General features: G+C 42.5%; 1 protein-coding gene across 4 annotated transcripts in view; it reads left to right on the top strand.

Moving 5' to 3' along the window:
• Positions 1–21,813, top strand: part of BMP5 (bone morphogenetic protein 5) — a 64,488-nt gene that overhangs the window by 12,378 nt on the left and 30,297 nt on the right. For all 4 annotated transcript variants that reach the window (XM_064146766.1, XM_064146765.1, XM_064146767.1 and 1 more), the window contains one exon: positions 14,454–14,646. In XM_064146766.1, the coding sequence (XP_064002836.1) occupies positions 14,454–14,646 (193 nt within the window). The remainder of the gene's footprint in view (positions 1–14,453; positions 14,647–21,813) is intronic.

Raw genomic sequence — 21,813 nt, forward strand, 5'->3', positions numbered from 1 at the left:
CACACTTTCAATTTTACATATTAAAATACTGGAAGTCAGTAGAGAATGAAGTGCTATGAAGAATTGTCTGTAGTAGTAAACCATACATGATTATGGAATTATTTGCAATGGCCAAGCACCCAGCATGAGTCGTGTTCTAAATAAAATAGACAAGTTACTGCTGCATTGAGAGATTCTAGGCTGACACAGTACTGTCCATGATTATCACTGTCAACTGAACAGGATGTTTGAGAAAGTTGGAAACCTATACTAAATCTTAGAAGTAGAAAAGGGTAAGCCTACCTGACAACTATACACATATTTGCATAGTTAAATGGTTTTTTTTTCACATGTTGATTTAAGTTGGAAGTTTATATGACTAAAGAAAAAACACAGAATTTGAGTAATGTCATAGAACCATAGAATCAAGCAGGTTGGAAGAGACCTCCAAGATCATCCAGTCCAACCTAGCACCCAGCCCTAGCCACTCAAATAGACCATGGCACTAAGTGTCTCATCCAGGCTTTTCTTGAACACCTCCAGGGATGGTGCCTCCACCACCTCCCTGGGCAGCCCATTCCAATGGCAAATGACTCTGACTAAAGTAACCTACTGTAAGGCATCACCATCCTGTTAGATAGAGCTAATCTGAGTTCTTTTATGGCAAAAGTGGTTTTGTGAAGAGTATTTTTCCTCCTTCACTCTCCTTTCCAGAAGTGAAAGTATAATGCCTAATGGCTAACTCAGAGATCCTTTACTTCATTGACAGTTGGATTCTGCCTTTGAAAGAAGCTTGAGGTGTTTATTAGCTTTGGTAAGTTTTAAGTTTCTTTGAGTAAAAAAATAGTCTGGGTGTTTTTTTTTTCTCTTCTTGTTGAAGGGATTTATTCTATGTGAGGGTTATATATAGTTGAAATAATATGTCTCTTCAAGAATAAACGCAAGCAGATTAGATTACTAGAGCTGCAGAGGAGAGGATGTGGTTTGAATCAGTATCACCAGCTGTTAGGCACAGCCAGTGACCAAACTGATTGTTAAAAATGACTGTCTGAAAGTGCCACTCCTCACCACTGTGGCCCACTCACCTGGGTCCTCCCACCCCATCTCCCTTTTGTATATGTCTGAGAGGGTCCATCCTTGCTGTGCTTCTGGCCCTATAATGCTCTTTCTCAGCACCACTGCTTAGGCTTTCATAGATGTGTCCTTCATGTTGGCTCTTAGTGGTCGTCTACAGGGCAGACTTTCAAAATGAGCAAGATGGAATTCCAGTCTGGACTCTGAAATTATTTGATCCATGTGGACATACTTCCTAAGCCCATGGTCAGCTATTTCTTGGAAGTGCATTTCACATCCTATTTTTAACACATCACATCAGGATAGTTTTTAGTTTATTGTAGGGAATATGGAACTTTTCTATTCTCTACATAAGCTGTGCATGAAGGCTTTCTTCCTCGTTGTTGTTATAGGTGGACTATTTGTTGTGGAATGTTTGGTCAGTGTTAATGGGTCTAGGTAATGTTACAATACTCAGCTGTGAGTAGAGCAGTAAACAGTGCATGTCCAGGCAGTGTCCAGTTTTGCATGCAGACACGACTCCTGTGGAGACTTTCCATAGTGGGAAATGGATGGAGTTCATTACATCACATGTGTGAATGGTAAATAGTAGAGTGGCTTGCCACCTCTGGGTGGGAGTGAGCAGAGGGTTAACATGAGCAGGAACTAAGGAGATGTGGGAAGATAGAACAGGCTTTAATGTTTAGCTTTTACTCCCCTGCCAGTTGCCCTATGATGATATATGCCCTTTCGCCCTCTTCAGAAGTTATGTTCTGTCTGTATACTTTTACAGTGTCAAAACAGTTATAACTTACACCTATTTTCTGACCGTTGGATCCCAGAGGTATAACTTCTGTTCTAGTCGGTTGCAGCTGAACCCAAGAGGGATCTTTTTTTTTCTATCATTTGTTAACCTTGAGGTTGTGTTGATCTGACATCCTGACTTTTGCACACAGTTAGAAACCTGGGAATAATCATTAGTTTTCTTTGTGATGGTCTGTGATTAAACAAAATTAAATAAGAAAAGAAATTAAAAGGGGAAGTCTATTGAGAGATTTGTCTTTGCCAAACATCAGGCAAAATAGACTGAAAACCCAGACAGAATTAACAACCTCAGCCTTAGTGATGTAAATACTAGCTAATTTATGCATTAGCTAAGAGCTACATAATACAGTGTTCTTTCATCTGATCTGTTCCATCCCTTTAAGAAAAGATTTATCACTTATGAACATTAACACAACCAAAAATCTAAGATGTCTGTATTTTTATTATAGGTATTTGTGATACAGTGTGAGTTCAAACAATGAAGGAATCACAAGGTCCTTTCAGGAAAATGAAGTAGTGAACAATCACTTTGTTAACTAGCTTTTAGGTTAGATTGTGATAATACCCAGGTTTAGATGCTGATAGTTTTGTTCACATCCAATATAGTGAAGAATCACTTTGTTAACTAGCTTTTGGGTTAGATTGTGATAATACCCAGCCTTAGATGCTTATAGTTCTGTTCACATCCAATATAGTGAAGAATCACTTTGTTAACTAGCTTTTGGGTTAGACTGTGATAATACCCAGCCTTAGATGCTTACAGTTCTGTTCACATCCAATATAGTGAAGAATCACTGTGTTAACTAGCTTTTGGGTTAGATTGTGATAATACCCAGGTTTAGATGCTGATAGTTTTGTTCACATCCAATACAGTGAAGAATCACTTTGTTAACTAGCTTTTGGGTTAGATTGTGATAATACCCAGCCTTAGATGCTTATAGTTCTGTTCACATCCAATATAGTGAAGAATCACTTTGTTAACTAGCTTTTGGGTTAGATTGTGATAATACCCAGCCTTAGATGCTGGTAGTTCTGTTCACATCCAATATAGTGAAGAATCACTTTAACTAGCTTTTAGACTACATTGTGATAATACCCAGCCTTAGGTGCTTATAGTTCTGTTCACATCCAAAATTCAATCTCTTTATTCTGGTTATTTACTTCTGTCCTTGCACTGGCCAGGATCAAAACAATGTAGGAAGTGCAGAGTGTTGCTTTTCCACTTACTATGTATCAACTGAAAGCCTTCCCAAATGTAATTATTATTGGAGCAGCTGAAGCATAGCACTAGTTTCAACTTGTAGAGCAAGTGAAGTGCATCTGACTTGGAAGAAGAGCAAACTGAATGAAAAACACATTTACCAATGAAATTTTCACCAAAGCATTGGCTATTGAGTGAAGGCTGCTAATAGCCTTAAAACAACTATTATAGCCCATATTTTAATGTGAAGTAACAAGAGGCCATCACAGGTAGTGCAGAGAACACCTGGGAAACTATGTGGGAGAAAGCAAAGCACAGTTTATGCCTCTTTGGCTAAGGCATTATTTTAGCTCTGTGCTTAAACAGATTCCCTGGCAGGCATTGTTATACAGTTCATGGGAATGCTTTCCTGCTCAGGATGAATGCTGAAGTCTTTTAAGTGCTGAGCTCTAATTCATAAAACAATTAATGATTTTTTGAAACAATCCCTTTATGTATTCACCTATATTCTTCCATGGTTTTATAACTTCCATTATTTGCTCAGTTCTTGCTTACCACCTCTTAAGGTTTCTTCCATGGTTTTATAACTTCCATTATTTGCCCAGTCGTTGCTTGCCACCTGTTAAGGTTGAATACCTTGTATGTATGTTTCGTGGAGATTGGAGAGTAGGACTCAGATAATTTCAAAGTCCACCTTGTCAATAATTTGCTCTTTCAAATAATTCTGGCTTTTTCAAACCTGTGCTTTGTTAATTGGTAAGAAACTATCAGATCTTATTGACTGCAACAACACGATCAACAAAGAGATGTAATGCTAATGGGATGAGATTTACCAAGGCCAAGTGCAGGGTTCTGCACTTTGGCCATAACAACCCCAAGCAACGCTACAGGCTAGGAACAGAGTGGATGAAAGCAGCCAGGAAGAAAGGGACCTGGGGGTACTGGTGGAGAGTAGGCTGAAGATGAGGCAGCAGTGTGCCCAGGTGGCCAAGAGAGCCAATGGCATCCTGGCCTGCACCAGGAACAGTGTGGCCAGTAGGATGAGGGAGGTTATTCTGCCCCTGTACTCAGCACTGGTCAGGCCACACCTTGAGTGCTGTGTACAGTTCTGGGCCCCTCAATTCAAGAGAGATGTTGAGGTGCTGGAAGGTGTCCAGAGAAGGGCAACAAAGCTGGTGAGGGGCCTGGAACACAAACCCTATGAGGAGAGGCTGAGGGAGCTGGGGGTGTTTAGCCTGGAGAAGAGGAGGCTCAGGGGGGACCTCATTGCTGTCTACAACTCCCTGAAGGGAAGTTGTAGCCAGGTGGGGTTGGTGTCTGCTGTTGTGCTGGGGGAGGTATAGGCTGGATGTTAGGAGGAAGTTGTTTGCAGTGAGAGTAATTGGCATTGGAATGGGCTGCCCAGGGAGGTGTTGGAGTCACCGTCCCTGGAGGTGTTCAAGCAAAGCCTGGCTGAGGCACTTAGTGCCATGGTCTAGTTGACTGGCTAGGGCTGGGTGCTAGGTTGGCCTGGATGATCTTGGAGGTCTCTTCCAACCTGGTTGATTCTATGACTTTATGAATATTATAGCTTAATTTTTATAATGGGATATTGAAGTACATTTCTTCTATGTGGGTTAAAGAAATAAAATGAGTATGTGCTTGAAAAAAGTCCAGGCAATGTGGTGGGGTGGTGGGGTTTTTCTTGTCCTTTTTAAAAATTATGGTTTTCCTTTCAATTTTTGCTCTAGATTCTTGTTGCAGCTCCTGAAGGTTTTGTTCATTGCATTTATCTTGACTTGAATTACTAAGCAATTCATACAGCGCAGTAACTCCGTGCAGTTGTGGAAGGGGTGGTCTACTGTTAAAAGTCTGGATTGAATATACAAGAGATGATTTTTCATGGATTGAAACTGCCACTAACTTGCCAGTATTTCATCCAATAATTTTCAAACTCTCCCTAATTTAGTTAAGCAAAACAGCCAAAAGTTGCTCATTGATGTCAGTAGCTGATGTGAAAACGAAGAATGTAGTGAAATAACTCTCGGCTTACAGCAGTGTGACTTGCTTCAGAATCTGACCTATCAAGTTTTCTGCTTTTTATTTTAATAAGAAAGTATATTTTACATGAAAGCAATTTACATCATTCTTTCAAAGCCACATCTTTCCATCTATAATTACTTTAAGTGCAACCAGTCTGATAATAATAAATAGAGAGAAACTGAAATGTGCAGTACTGCAATAAAGCAATTCTTAAGAAACGGGGGGGGGGGGGGGGGGGGGGGGGGGGGGAAGAAAGTACATTTTTGCAGACTTAACCTCCCTAACTAAGCAAAATTCTCCCTGATTGAGGAAATAGTTTTGCCTCATTTGGAAAGGGATCAGAATTTGAAGTAAGTTCCTGACAATGAGTTTTGTGTTTAAGATAGGATATGTTTGGAATGTAATTTGAGGGACACTTATTGCCAGCCTCTGCCTACATGTTTGACATACAGGATCACAGATGCATAGAATCATCCTAATTGGAAAATGCCTTTATGATCATGAAGTCTGACTGTTAACCTGAGTCTGCCAAGTCCACCACAAAGCCATATCCCTACACATCTTTTAAATGACTCTAAGGATGGTGACTCTGCCACCTCCCTGAGCACCTTGCTCTGATGCTTGATAACTCTTTTGATGAAGAGATTTTTCCTAATATCCAACTTAAATCTCCTCTAGTGCAACTTGAGGCCAGTACCTCTTGTCCTTGTGATGGTTTGGGTGTTCCCTGCCCCCCCATACTTTTAGAAATCACCCAGACTGGACTTAGCCAGCTCTGGAAATATGAATGAAACTTATTATTTACAGCTGGCACAATATACAAGCAGATATTTACAGTCTATACAGTTATAGACAGAAATAGACAAGGGAAAAGGCAACACAAAAGCACAACAGCCCTCCCAGGAACCTGAGTCCCCAGGAGGGGCTCTCAACCACCCCTTCCCCTTGCCCCTAACCCCTCTCAGCCTTACCCCAGTCCCAAGGAAGAATGGAGGTTCAGCCAGGGGGGTTAGGAAGCAAAATGAATTAGTCCAAAATGGAGGGTGAGGTTAGAGAGATGCAGCTCAGCCAGCGGCCCCAGTGAGAGTAATTATTTAATGTTTTTATTTCTTGTTCCTATACATCTCAGCAAGCCTGTGAGTGAGGTAGACATCACCATTGTTTTTCCTTTCACAGCCTGTAATCTAGTTCTTCTCACCAAAACATTCTAGCCTGCTTCAAACTAGCACAGTCCTATCTCTTACAACTTTGCAGATGGCACCAACAACTGCCCCTCTGCAACCTCCACATCACCCACAAATTCTTCAGTGACTATGAGCAGCAGTTCCAGTAGCACAGCTTCCCTGGTCTGCTCACTCACCAGCTCTGTCAGGAAGTTATTTTACACACACTCCAGGAGCCTCTTTTCTTTATGCTGTATTACATTTCCAGCAGACATCTGGTAAATCAAAGTCCTCCACAAAACCAAAGGGCTAGCAATTGTGTGACAAGTGGAAATTTCTCACTGTAAGAACAAAGAACTGTTGGAGTTTCCTCACCAGGGAAGTGATGGGTTCCCCAACATAGAGCACTTTTAAGATTCTACTACAAAGAGTGCTGGACCATCTTGTCTAGACTGTGATTTTGCCAAGAAAGGCTGGACAAGATCTTCACAGAGAGAGTGATTTCCCATTGGAATGGGCTGCCCAGGGAGGTGGTGGAGGCACCGTCCCTGGAGGTCTTCAAGAAAAGACTGGATGAGGCACTTAGTGCCATGGTCTAGTTGATTGGGTAGGGCAGGGTGATAGGTTGGACTGGATGATCTTGGAGGTCTCTTCCAACCTGCTTGATTCCATGATTCTATGATCCTTGAGATCTCTCTCAACCTGGTAGTCCATGATTGTGTGATTCTCCCATCTGCTTGTAGAATATGTCATCTGCCTCTTCATCCTGCATGAGTGATCAAAACCAGAGTCCTACTGTATCTGCCTTGTTGCCCTTCCCCCTGCTCCTTACCCATAAACACTCAACCCTGTCATCATTAAGCTCCACACAGTCAAAACACTCATGGTAGTCTCCCATGACAGTGATTTTTCCCCCCCTTTTTCTTTATAGAAGCAGTTTTTGATGCAGGGCATAGGTTGACTTAACCTTGCAACCTAGAAGAAGCATCATCCTCACCACTGCTTGTTTCCACTTCTGGGACTTCATACCTATTATGCAAGGAGACCTGGGAAGGTGGGGAAGTCACAGAGGAGATGTGTTTGTTGTGCTGAATAGGAACTTGCTGCCATTTCCTGATGTCCCCTGAGTCGCTGTGTTCATCCAGGCAGTGAGAGGATAGGGAATCCCCTGTGTTGTCTGCCTGTTGGACCTGCCCCAGGGAAGGTAGAGCACATTTCCAGCAGTCTGCTTGTCTCTCACACTCCTCAACATGGTCATCTCAGAGCTCTGTCACCAAGTGGAGGAGTTTCTCTACCTGTGTGCACCTCCCCAGTGGTGTTCACTGATGCTGTCTCATAGTGGCATAAAGGTATGGCACACCCTGCAGCCCGGCACCTTGGTGACCACGTGTTTCTACTGGAGCTCTTGTCTGGCCAGCTTCATCAGTTGTGGTGGGTGCAAAGCCTAGAGAGGTGATGTTTTTTTTTCCAGATAAGCCTGCTCTTGGGCTTTGAGTATGGAGTAATCCGTTTTGATTGAAGAGGAGTTCCCAAAAGTTCTCAGATCAGAAGGTAAATTCTGAACATCCTCAAGACACATGGACAGGCATGACTGAAGACTGTGCAATGTATTTTCTCACCTCGGTCTAGGGAGAGAGATGGGGAGTGAAAGGGAGGATTTTTAAGCCTACATCACCCACTTTCCCTTACTACTGGCTATAGAATATGCATGGAGTCACCAGTCCTACTTCACCCTGCTGATAAAAATGGGTAAAAAGAAATGCATACAATTTGGGACTAAAAAGAGAACAATCAAGAGAACTTGTGACTCTGAAGCTTTGTATTTAAAACACTGAACTGGATGATTATCTACTAAGTGTCTAAAGTAAAATGAATTAAAAAATCAGAGATGGGGGAAAAAAACCCCACCTTATTTAATTCTCATTTTGTCCACCAAACCTTTCATTTCTTTCGTACAGTGATCCCAGGATGTCGCAGTGCTGGGCTACTCAGCATCCTGGCAGTTAGGATTTGGTCACTGAAAACAGCTGATAGGGATCAAAATGCTCTTTGAGCATAGGCTATCTCTTAGTCCTATTCTTTGGAGCTGCAGATGACTAAAGGGGAATCATAGATAAACTCATCTGTTCTTCTTACTGGCTGGTGCAAGACAATTGACCCTTAGCAAACATAAGTGTCTCTCCATTGCCTGTATCTGGCAGCTGTCTGGTGTCTGAAACAATCTTTTGAGGACAGGGGACTATTTTTATCAATTTAAATGTCTAACTCAAAAGATATTTTCTGAGTCCAGATTACAATTCTTACCATTCTGTAGAACAGATTAAACCTAGACAAGAAGTAGTGCTTAAACAAATAGCTACATTGTCTTGGTTTTGATTTGTTTTGGGTTTTTCTTAGCAATTACTTGAGGAAAAGTATTTTTTCATCACACTTGGACTTTAAAAATCCACTTGGATGAAAAACTTTGTTAGAAAACTGTAGTCTTCAATCAAATGACAGTGTCTGACATTTACTTCAACAAGCTTTCAATTAGATGTGGTGTCTTTAGGACTTCCAGCGTAAGGATATGGAAGATACACTTGCTGAGTTAAAATTGAATCTACGTTTCTTAAGCTGATGTTAGTTTCCTATGGTGTAAAAGGCTAAGCAAAGTTATGAAGATTTAAAATGTCTATGTTAAAATCTGTCCTTTGGTCTCCTCAACTAAGAAGGATGCTTTGATGGATGTGCTTCTTCTCTCCTTTGTGCTTCATTAAACTATTCACACCTATTCATAGCTGTTCCTTAAAAAAATCTCCTGTCCACATGGATTGCAAAACAGTTGTTGCCTTATTTTGTAAAAAGTGAGTCGCTTCAAATAGTTGAATCTTGGAAGAGAGAACATAAGTTTCCAGATTTTGAATGTTGGAGAGAAAAGCAAGAACGAGATAAACAGCTATTTGATGTCTGTCTTTTCACAGTAGCACAATAGCTAATTCCTAGGGCCTGTGACCTTTTAGTGTCCTGTAACAGAGTACTTGCATTAATCTGTTGCTTATCTGTCACCTACCACATTTGATATTTCCAGCCTCTGCTTTCAATTAACAGTCATTAGAGGCAGCACTGAGTAATTTCAGGAGAAAACGCCTGGACCCTTTGACCTGGTTTGGTGAGATAACCACAAGTGCTCACTGCAGATAAACTATCATTTCATTATATTCAAGATGTAAACTGGTGTTGTTTCTAGTGTATCAGCTTACTGTAACATTTATCACCTTGGAGTGATTAAAACTGACCGGTTTACTTAGTGCTTCTACAAAGAATTCAGAGTTAAACAGTGAAAATCAGTGAGATTAGCATAAATGGCCCCTTATAGCTGTGTGGGGGCTGTAAGAACCTCCGTTTTGCCTTGGCATATGTATTTAGTAGTTAAACAGTGACATGAAGCTGATTAATGAGGCTGCACCATTTGTGAATCCCACTGGGACCCTGGGACCTTACATTGTACAATCAGCTTATTACAACATCTCTTTGGTTTGTTCCTCGGTTTGCCAAAGAAGCTTTCACTTTCCCTGCATGTCACAATGTACCAACCCCTTCAGGAAAACAAAGCTCATGTCAGTGGGGAGCTAACCACTAATGAAAGAGCATCTAATGCACTATGACCTAAACTCATTGCTAGCACTTTTTGCTTCTTTTTAAGCTCAGGCAAGAGTTAATTAGACATTTCTAGCTAAGCTGGTAAAATGCTGATTATTTATTATGTTGTCCATCCATGTATGTACTTTGTAGGCTTTGGGTTTTTTCCCAGAGGTGGGAAGTTCATTAACTTTTGTTGGTGAAAATTAGTGCACAATATTTCCTCTTGGTGTGAAAGATGACCTCTTTTCCAAGGTATCTTTTTGGTGTAAGAGATGTGGAGGTGCTGGAGCCAAGTGCAGGGGAGGGCAAGGAAGTGGTGAATAAATCTTGTGAGGAGTGACTGAAGGAGCTGGGGATGTTTAGTTTGAAAAAGAGGAGGCTGAGAGGAGATGTCATCACTCTCTGCAAGCCCCTGAAAGGACACTGTGGAGAGGTTGGTGCTGGTCTCTTCTCGTAGGTAATTAGTGGTAGAACAAGAAGGATTGGCCTCAAGCTGCAAGTGGGTAGATTTAGACTGGATATTAGGGAAAAAAAAATCATGGAAAGAGTGGTCAGACATTGGAATGGGCTGCCCAGGAAACTGGTTGAGTCATCAAGCCTGGGTGTGTTTAAAGGTCATTTGGAAGTGGTGCTTGGGGATATAGTTTAGGAGTGAACCTTGTAGAATAGGGTTATCAGTTGCACCTGGTGATCCTGAGGGTCTTTCCCAACCTGGTTATTTCTATGATTGTGTGATTCTTCTTACAGTTGGGCTTAGTGTTAATATGGTATGAATATTTCACCAGTTTGCCACATGCATAGAAAATGTCCTTCTTTCCCAGCTGTGCTATTCCCCTGAGCCATGATTTGTCTGATGTAACCAAAGTGCCAAATACATTATTTTCAGGTGATCTAAAAATAACATATAAAATTGTTGATGGCAAGGATCTCGATTAATGAAAGCAAATGAAAAATCTCCTTCATGGCAGAGAGTGGGACCTTCCTGGACTCAAAGCTTTTCACAGTGTGCAGTGCCTGTTTCCTACAATCCTTCCTTTCTGCAGGTTGTTGCTGCTCCCAAGTCCTGCCTGCCTGTAAATGCTGTCTCGGCCTGAGGAAATGTTGAACTTGTGTTCCTTCCAGATGGCAGTGCTGTCTCTTCTTTGGGTATATGGAAACACAGATAAGTACTATCTGTGTGAGCTGTGATAATTAATTTGGGGCAGCTATTTTTGTTCTTTCAGCAGCTGCGAGTGGTCCTGAGAGAACCCCAGGACCTATTGCAAGGTATTATAGAGGTTTCTGTCCAAACTATATGGAGACAACTGCTGCTTCCAAACTAATATACTAATTCAAAGGTAAGCATAAGAAACTAGATGAAAGGAAACCTCAAATGAAAAAGAAACAGGCCAAGAGCACTGTCATTTTGATCTCTTTTTTCAATGTCTTCATTCTCCAATGCTTGCTCATGGTGAGTAGTGCTTAGTTACCCATGCATGGTAGTAAATACTTGTCAAATAAGTACTAAGCAGAGATATCAGAAAAAGTTGCTTCATTAAGTCTGTCTTTAATATATTTTCATTTGAAGGTTGTGGCTGGAGAGCAGCCAGGAAGAAAGGGACCTGGGGGTACTGGTAGATAGTAGGCTGACGATGAGCCAGCAGTGTGCCCAGGTGGCCAAGAGAGCCAATGGCATCCTGGCCTGCATCAGGAACAGTGTGGCCAGTAGGACAAGGGAGGTTATTCTGCCCCTGTACTCAGCACTGCTCAGGCCACACCTTGAGTCCTGTGTCCAGTTCTGGGCCCCTCAATTCAAGAGAGATGTTGAGGTGCTGGAATATGTCCAGAGAAGGACAACAAGGCTGGTGAGGGGCCTGGAACACAAACCCTATGAGGAGAGGCTGAGGGAGCTGGGGGTGTGCAGCCTGGAGAAGATTAGGCTCAGGGGGGACCTCATTGCTGTCTACAACTACCTGAAGGGAGGCTGTATCCAGGTGAGGTTGGTGTCTGCTCTTGGGCAAACAGCAACAGAACAAGGGGACACAGTCTCAAGTTGTGCTGGGGGAAGTCTAGGCTGGGTGTTAGGAGGAAGTTGTTTGCAGTGAGAGTGATTGGCATTGGAATGGGCTGCCCAGGGAGGTGGTGGAGTCACCGTCCCTGGAGGTGTTGAAGCAAAGCCTGGCTGAGGCACTTAGTGCCATAGTCTATTTGAGTGGTTAGGGCTGGGTGCTAGGTTGGCCTGGATGATCTTGGAGGTCTCTTCCAACCTGCTTGATTCTATGATTCTATGACATATGTGCTCCATGTCAGTTTTGAAATGCTCAGTTATAACAGAAATTCGCAGCAGACACTACAGTAGAAAAAAAAAAAAAGAAGTCCTCTGTGGTTGAGTGCATTTGCATATTTGCATATGCTAATCTCTGCCAAGTTCTCTCCAAAATGAACAGCTTTACACTGGCATTAAAAAAAAAAAAAAGCAACAAAACAAGCTTCCAACCTCAAACAAACCTCAAGTCAGATCTCTGTATGTATCTTACAGTTTAGAAACGGGCAGTGGAGCTGCTAAATAGACTGTATCCTGTTTCTCTTCAGTAGCAGCCCATTTGTCTTCAGGTACTAAGCAGCCAGCTAACATATTTCTGCCTCTTTTCTGCTTTACTTTCTCTACATGGTGTATGATGGTAAACCCATGTAAGCTAAATATGCACTTGAGCCACGTAAACCTCACAGTTAGCAGACAATTTTCCTTTTGTCAGCCAGGAGAAAGCTCGTTTTAACTGAAGATAAAGTGTTCTCATATCCTGTGTGCTTTATTTTGGGGGGGTTTAAGGCAATGTGTGTTTTAAAAGTGTATAAACTACCTTTGAAAACAAGAGTAGTTTATGGTTTTGAAAGCTTGGAGGGGAAGTACACAGTAAGGGACCAGCTTCATGGCCATAGATGACTTCACTATCAACTGCTGCCCTGAAAAGAATGTAAATACTTTATCTTTGATGGTTCTTCCTTTACCATGTCTGTAACTCTGACATGGCAAGCCCAAAATGTGGGGTTTTTTTTTTGTCTTTTAGTGCATTTCTATTTTGTAATACCAAATATACTTTGTAATACACATATGCAAGTTTATATATATAAAAATATATATATCTATACACACAAACAAATACACATTGTCTGTGTAGATAAAATTACCTCGGGGGTACACATATACAAGAGCAGATAAGTAGAAACATACATATATACCAGTAACATACACATTTTATGTGACTTTTAATCATAGAATCAACCAGGCTGGAAGAGACCTCCAAGATCAAGTCTTCTAAATGTGTGGGGTTTGGAACTGACATTGTTCCTCCCTGAGATCAAGGATTGTTAATGCTAAAACCCAAATAGAAGAGAGTGGTTATAGGAAGGAGCACTTAATGTAATTGGGTGCAGTTGTAAGTGTTTATCTAATTACTCAAAACAAATCCCAGCTCTGAGTATTTTAAACTTTGTGCACCATCAGTAAACCAGAGCATCTATCTTACAAGGTAGGTAGAACTTCTCTGGAAGGGCAAAGTTCTCTCTTTCTCACAGAGCACAGCTTTTCCAGAGGTCAGTGATACGTTGCACTCCATGGCAGTGGAAATTATGAGTGATTTTCCTTTCCATATCCATAAAATATGAAGAATTGATTCTGTAAGATGGTCACTGGCCAGTTCTGTGACCTGTAGGTTCCACTGCCATTTCAAAATGAGTATTCAATTGCAAAAGTCACTCCTAACTCAAGGTCAGAACCACACCAGGTAGTGGAATCAGTACCAAAGCATTTGTAAACTAAACCAAACAAAGTCCTTGGTTTACTCCCCCAGAAAATCCTGTGCAATCCCAAGTTAAGCAATGCTGAGGTTAACTTTTGTGTCTTAAATTGTGGCAGTGTCAGAAGCAGTGGGAGCTGCACCTGCCCACCCACTGAGGGGCTTTCTCAAATGAGGAGTGAACTCCCTTTGCTGCCAGGGTGTCAGAATTACTCAACCCTGATTCAGAGCTCCCTTTGCTGACTACTGGCAGCGTGATGCTTATGCCATCACAGTATAATGTGTTAATTTATATGATGTAGCTGCTCCTTAAATATAAAGTTGTCACAGTGTGCTTTAACACCACTTCAGAGTTTCTCATATTAAGTAGAAATGAGCAACATCCCTCTCACCTAGCTGGTTATTAGTGGCAATTAGAGTTTTCCAAAGTCATCTATGACTCTGACATACAACTGCTGTGCTTGTGACTACACTGAAGTCCTAAATCCTTTCACAGCTTTTAGTTTGTCCGTATTTCCAGTTACTTTACAACATGCCTGATTTCAGCCTTTTTTAATATTCTTTCTTCTGCAGCCTCTGGAGTTTGTATAAAAGCCACTGAGTTGTTTTTTTTTTTTCTTTTGAACTGAAGACATTGGGCTGGTGGAATTTCTTTTAGCTGGAAGTGTGTCTAGGCTTGTGGTTTTATCATTTGCAGTTGTATGTTGTCCTGTTTGTTTACCCCCCAGTACAGGGAATGCTCCATTAATCATGGGAAATGGACATTTGTTTCACCTCCTTAATTCACATTCAGCTCTATTTTTCCCTTCACAGTTGAAAGGGACAAGGACTTCTCCCACCAGCGAAGGCACTACAAAGAGTTTCGCTTTGACCTTACTCAGATCCCGCACGGAGAGGCAGTGACAGCAGCTGAATTCCATATATACAAAGATCGAAGCAACGGCCGCTTTGAGAATGAAACCATCCAGATTAGTATATATCAGATCATCAAGGAGTATCCAAACAGGTATCTTGTTGGCATGGATGTTGAATAACATCTTGTGTTTTACCTATCTTAAGTAAGGAGACAACCATAGGTATGCCCTTGGCAGGGCATTATTGCTCTTACTAGCTTCTGCGGTATCAATTCCTAGGGACTGAGCAAGAATACAATCTATCTTCAATGTAATTTATTCCAGGGTAATGGAGAGTTACATGCCCAATCTCATCCAACAGTCTGCCCATGCACAGAAATGGAGAGTTACATGCCCAATCTCATCCAACAGTCTGCCCATGCACAGAAATGGAGAGTTACATGCCCAATCTCATCCAACAGTCTGCCCATGCACAGAAATGGAGAGTTACATGCCCAATCTCATCAAAGAATCTGCCCATGCACAAAGGGGGTGAGGGTTTCACAGTATCACAGTATCACCAAGGTTGGAAGAGACCTCACAGATCATCAAGTCCAACCCTTGACCACACAGCTCAAGGCTAGACCATGGCACCAAGTGCCATGTCCAATCCTGCCTTGAACAGCTCCAGGGACGGCGACTCCACCACCTCCCCGGGCAGCCCATTCCAGTGTCCAGTGACTCTCTCAGTGAAGAACTTTCTCCTCACCTCAAGCCTAAATTTCCCCTGGCGTAGCTTGAGGCTGTGTCCTCTTGTTCTGGTGCTGGCCACCTGAGAGAAGAGAGCAACCTCCTCCTGGCCACAACCTCCCCTCAGGTAGTTGCAGACAGCAATAAGGTCTCCCCTGAGCCTCCTCTTCTCCAGGCTAAACAACCCCAGCTCCCTCAGCCTCTCCTTGTAGGGCTGTGCTCAAGGCCTCTCACCAGCCTTGCCGCCCTTCTCTGGACATGCTCAAGCAAGGTTTGTGTTCTCAGTGAGCAAATGATGGAGTCAGTGTGCACAATCTAATCATCTAGGATTGGGAAGTGCACTGTTTGCTGACACTGAGATACTATGAGCCAAGATTCACTTAGCTTCTCAAAGACAGATAGATGTTGTTTACTTTTGAAGGAGCATGGCTTGTTTGCATGTGGTTTTGTACTCTGCAGCATGCAATTAAGTGATAGTCATGCACTAACTCTAAGAAGACATATGCACACTCTATGCACAGTGGTGCTTGCTGTAACTGAACATTGAAAGAAATCATAGATTAAATTTAGGCTGGAAAAGGTCACTGAGCCCAACTGTAAGCCTAACACTGACTCGCCCACCATTAAGTCTCTAAATGAGTTTGCAGAGTTCTGCATGTGACACATTTCCAAGGCCTGAGTAAACAACTGTGTTTCATCAGGCAAAGTGTTCTAAATTCCTGAAAATTCCCTCATTGCTGTCTACAACTACCTGAAGGGAGGCTTTAGCCAGGTGGGGGTTGGTCTCTTCTGCCAGACAACCAGCAACAGAACAAGGGGACACAGTCTCAAGTTGTGCTGGGGGAAGTCTAGGCTGGATGTTAGGAGGAAGTTGTTGGCAGAGAGAGTGATTGGCATTGGAATGGGCTGCCCAGGGAGGTGGTGGAGTCACCATCCCTGGAGGTGTTGAAGCAAAGCCTGGCTGAGGCACTTAGTGCCATGGTCTAGTTGAGTGGCTAGGGCTGGGTGCTAGGTTGGCCTGAATGATGTTGGAGGTCTCTTCCAACCTGCTTGATTCTACAATTCTGTGATAATTTTCAAAGATCCCTTCCAACACAAACCATTAAATGATTCTAGGGTTTTATAATGTCCTACAGTCCTTACTAGTGCCATAGCACAGCAAAACTGAGGTGTTTGGCCCTGCTTCTCCACCCTTCTTTGCTCTGAAGAGGAAACATGAGTGTCTGACAGGGTTCTGCAATCATAAATGCAGTTCTGCTATGCTTTTAGGCAAAGAGTGGTAAGGGTTTAGGGTTTCTAAGTTGCAGACTAAGTAGTCTTGGACAGTTTTCTGTCTCTGTGACAAAGGCAGCTGAAATGTGTGTGTGTTGAATTCAAATGGAGTTTGCTGAAATTACAGTCTTTGGGACTGAGGTTTTCTGTTTGTTCTAAGGAAGTGTGTAAAGCACAGCCCATGGCAAGGCAAACTTCCCTGCACAGCCCTGACAACGTTACTTCTACCCAGAGCTTTTCTCATGACAAAAGTAATACAGTCCAACAGGCCAAATCCTTGTTCATGATCTGGTGGCAGCTAGCCACTAATATTAACTAAACCCCAAGGATTTTTTCCCACATTTGGGAATCCTCAAGTGGCATTAAGATACTAAAACAGCTTTCTGGAATGAGGCGAGAGGTGAAACAGTGTTATGAGGATGGCCTATTGCATAGTAACTGTGATTTGATCTGGTCAGAAACCTTGCTGCTCTTCAAAGAACATATAGATGCTTTATTCCACCTTTACTTCCTTAAGTGTCCCAGGAGATGTGAAGCTGCTCAGATGTTCTGCCCACAGCCTCTTTGCTGAAATTCTTGTCTGTGGTAGCATTTCTGCTGTAGACAACTGGCCATTTGGGACTGGACTGAGATCACTAAGCTTAGCTTCCTTAAAGGTGAAGCCAATCAGCTGTACTCTGCCTGAACATGTTCACTGCTATGTGTCAGTCTATTTACAACACAATGACATGCTATTTTGTTATGCATTATGGGTTGTTCTTTAAACTAAATAATTCTTAGACCTAGAGCCAAAATCTGCAACTGTTTTTCATTTTAAGTATGACTTTTTTTTCCCCTTTCCCAGAATAAAGGAGATTTTTTTTTAAATTAAAAATGTGATTAGAATGATGAGTGAGAGACACTGATACGGGAATCTCAGTGCTCTCACTGCCTTCTCAGGGATCAGATATTCAACCTATCTTTGTAGCATTTCTCTATCAGTTGAATTTTTTTCTTTTCCTGACAAATGCTTTGAATTTCTGTAGTAAATTGCTGTTATGTGGCCTAAATCATTAGCTTTGACCTGGAGATATTTTCTGTATTCTGCTATGCCTTCTCAAGAGCCAGTTCCACTTTTCTTTAGGTACAACTAAATGTTGGTTCATTTGCTGACCTGATGAGTAAGAACCATCTCTCTCTTTGAGTCAATCACTTTGTGGCAGCAGGGTTTTTTGCCTCCTACACCAGTTGTGGTGGAGGGGAGAAATTAATTGGTGTGAGATGATATTCTATAGATGGCTATAATTTATTACCTACAATATTCTGAACTCTTGCCACCCCCAACCACTGAATTTTAATATTAATATTTGTTCTACACAGTTATGGAAGACATTCTAGGTATAATATCTAACAGTAACTTGTTACTAACTTGCAAGCATTCAAACTATAAACAGAGAGAGATTTCCCCATGGCAAATACCACTTGGGGTCAATATGCTGCTTGCCCAGTAGATGGGCCCAAGCTCTTTCTGCTGTATGGCAGAAAGCAATAGAGAATTACAGAGGCCTTAAAGCCTGGAGAAGAGGAGGCTCAGGGGGGACCTCATTGCTGTCTACAACTACCTGAAGGGAGGTTGTAGCCAGGTGGGGGTTGCTCTCTTCTCCAAGGCAACTGGCAACAGAACAAGTCTCGAGTTGTGCTGGGGGAAGTCTAGGCTGGATGTCAGGAGGCAGTTGTTGGCAGGGAGAGTGATTGGCATTGGAATGGGCTGCCCAGGGAGGTAGTGGAGTCACCATCCCTGGAGGTGTTGAAGAAAAGCCTGGCTAAGGCACTTGATGCCATGGTCTAGTGGACTGGCTAGGGCTGGGTGCTAGGTTGGCCTGGATGATCTTGGAGGTCTCTTCCAACCTGGTTGATTCTATGATTCTACTCACAAATTCTGATTAATTATCAATCACCCTCCGGAGCTATGTCACAGCCTATACAAGTGTCCAAGGGAGCTCTGCCCATGGACAGTCCGGCTGGGATCCTCCCAGCTTCAGGGGAAAGGACAGTCTCTGACCTTGTTCTCCTGGCTTCTTCTAGATGCTCTGTCCAGGGATTCTTAGGCAGGACCTTTGGGTGAAGAGGCAGGGTGTGGTGCAGTCTCAGCATGGTGTCACACTGGCCATGCAGGCCAATAGCATGCAGATGATTCAGGGTCTGCTCCTGGTAACTGGGCAGCAGTGGAGCTTACCAGTCAGTGGTAAGGCAGTGGGCGTGCAATAGGGTGCATGGCTGCACGGGAGCCTGAGCTCCCTAGATACAGGCAGGCTTAAGCACACTAACGAGAGCGAGCGAGCACGTTTATCTGTGTGCCTCTATTTATCAAGTGTGGCCCGAGATTAATGGCCCAGTGGCCACCAAAATGACCAAGCAGCTTGGCAGTTAGCCAAAAGCATACTGTAATATGTGAGAGCCACAAGCCTGGACCTCCTGAATATGGGGACAGCATGGGCCTAGCAGCTGATGGGCCATAAGCTAGGTGCATGGGCTCATACAACCACCTTACAGAATCAGGGGCCCTGGACAGGCCAGACTTTATGGCACCACGTCTGTTGTGCCCCTTTGTGTTTACTTTATGTGTTTACCTCTGGTTTGCCTGGAGAAGAGGAGGCTCAGGGGAGACCTTATTGCTGTCTACAACTACCTGAGGGGACGTTGTGGCCAGGAGGAGGTTGCTCTCTTCTCTCAGGTGGCCAGCACCAGAACAAGAGGACACAGCCTCAGGCTGCACCAGGGGAGATTTAGGCTTGAGGTGAGGAGAAAGTTCTTCACTGAGAGAGTCATTGGACACTGGAATGGGCTGCCCGGGGAGGTGGTGGAGTCGCTGTCCCTGGAGCTGTTCAAGGCAAGATTGGACGTGGCACTTGGTGCCATGGTCTGGCCTTGAGCTGTGTGGTAAAGGGTTGGACTTGATCTGTGAGGTCTCTTCCAACCTTGGTGATACTGTGATACTGTGAGCAGAAAAACATGTCCAGGCAAGACAAGGCATGACTAAGCCTATTTTCATGCCTCTGGATCCTCCTTGCCACACCTTAGCCAGTTCACTACGCTCGCATGAAGGTAGACAGGAAGACTGAGGTATTAATGGCAAAGATGCTTTGGTATTAGTTTCTGCTACAGTACAAAGTCACATAGCACAGAGATACAGAGGGGAAATTTGTGCTTTGTAGGGATTTCTGGACAGTGCCATTAGCAGTGCCCTATTCTGGTTTAGCATATGTGACATTGTACGGCCTGACTTTCGTGAACATTCTGCACTGGTCTCTGCAAAGTTTGGAGTTGAAAGTATCTGCATTGAAAAACACTACGAGGAGACAAGACAAATGTGAAGTAACAACACTATTGTGATAGTTTATATTAAAAACAATTGTAGATTCTTTTTATTAAGCCTCTTGAATGGTACAATATGTATTTCTAAATGAAAATCTTAAGACTACCACATTCAAATTGAAACCTTTCGGCTTCAAAGTTCTGATAAAACTGCTTATTAGGGAAAAAAAGTTGGCATTTAAGACTCCAGAGAGTACTATTTATGAGCTTGTGGTACATTGTTAATTTGTTCAGTGCTAGCATACTAGGTCAGGCTCTTTTAAATGGTAAGACTGTTTTCATGTTAACTCCAGAGGGAGAATGTATGTTTTCTCCTTGTGTGGTCATTGGCACAGTCCTACTAGAATGGAAGTGATAAGAGCCCAGCAAAAGATAATCTCTTAACAGAAGAAAAGTAACTTGGAAAAAAAACCCCTTTCAAAGTATTTTCTTTTTCTTTTTTCCCTTCCCCATCTGCTTTCCCCTCTGCTTTCCCCTCTCCTTTCCCCTCTCCTTTCCCTTCTGCTTTCCCCTCTGCTTTCCCCTCTGCTTTCCCCTCTGCTTTCCCCTCTGCTTTCCCCTCTCCTTTCCCCTCTCCTTTCCCCTCTCCTTTCCCCTCTCCTTTCCCCTCTCCTTTCCCCTCTCCTTTCCCCTCTCCTTTCCCCTCTCCCTTCCCCTCTCCTTTCCCTTTCCTTTCCCTTTCCTTTCCCTTTCCTTTCCCTTTCCTTTCCCTTTCCTTTCCCTTTCCTTTCCCTTTCCTTTCCCTTTCCTTTCCCTTTCCTTTCCCTTTCCTTTCCCTTTCCTTTCCCTTTCCTTTCCCTTTCCTTTCCTTTCCTTTCCTTTCCTTTCCTTTCCTTTCCTTTCCTTTCCTTTCCTTTCCTTTCCTTTCCTTTCCTTTCCTTTCCTTTCCTTTCCTTTCCTTTCCTTTCCTTTCCTTTCCTTTCCTTTCCTTTCCTTTCCTTTCCTTTCCTTTCCTTTCCTTTCCTTTCCTTTCCTTTCCTTTCCTTTCCTTTCCTTTCCAACTTCCAAGCTCTTTAATTTGGTGCTGCAGATATTTCTCACATTTAAGGAAGTAAACATATGTTTTTCATAGCTCATTTGGTCTTATTTCCCTGAGTGTTGAACAACCTCAGTTTCAAGAGCTACACAAGTTGTCGTTTTTAGCATCAGATCTTCTAGGTGCATTTAAAGTGTTTAGTCTAGATAAGACAGTAACATCTGATGATGTCATTGCAACTAAGCAACATAAGGAAACAGTGACAGGACCATCATAAATCCACTTTTTATACATAAAGCTATTTCTGGTTTACTCCTTTAAGCATATATTCATGCCGTCTGTGAGGTTAACAGTATGACTGTGCAAGCAAAGCCTATCTTAAGCTGATTTGGATAGTCAAAGCTTAGGAAAAAGTATTGTCTGTTTTGAATGCTATTGTTTGGTTATGTTGTTTTGATCACCATCTAGTCAGAAAAGAAAAGGTTTCTATAACTACAGGTTTAAGTTTGAAAGGCTGAATGGGGAAACCAGTTTTCAATAACGTATGCTGTTTTGTAGAAGCAGTAAAACAAAGTTGATGAGAGTTAAATGTATTGGCATTAGTGCAGTCATTGCATTAAATTATTTGTAATACAGATGTGATTCAGGAACCAATTGTGTCAGGACATATGTGAAAACAGAGCAAATAAACAATCCATGCTAACCATTTTGTAATACAATTATACTAACTCTCTCGAGCAGCCCTTCTGAATTACTGGAAGATTTCATGGGAACAAATTTAAGAGTATACCAGGGAACTGAGGGTTAAAAAAATGTAATAACTGCATTAAGGAATAAATAGATAATTTCTACTTTGATATAGAGACTTATTTTCTAAACATCTGTACTAATAAAAACCTGCATGAACTGCCATCTACTCAGTGTTTTGTCATATGATATAGCTGCTGTCATATGTTATTAATAACAGATTTCTTTGTTAGCAACAGTA

The sequence above is a fragment of the Pogoniulus pusillus genome, chromosome 7, assembly GCF_015220805.1.
Source record: "Pogoniulus pusillus isolate bPogPus1 chromosome 7, bPogPus1.pri, whole genome shotgun sequence".
Lineage (NCBI taxonomy): Eukaryota > Metazoa > Chordata > Aves > Piciformes > Lybiidae > Pogoniulus > Pogoniulus pusillus.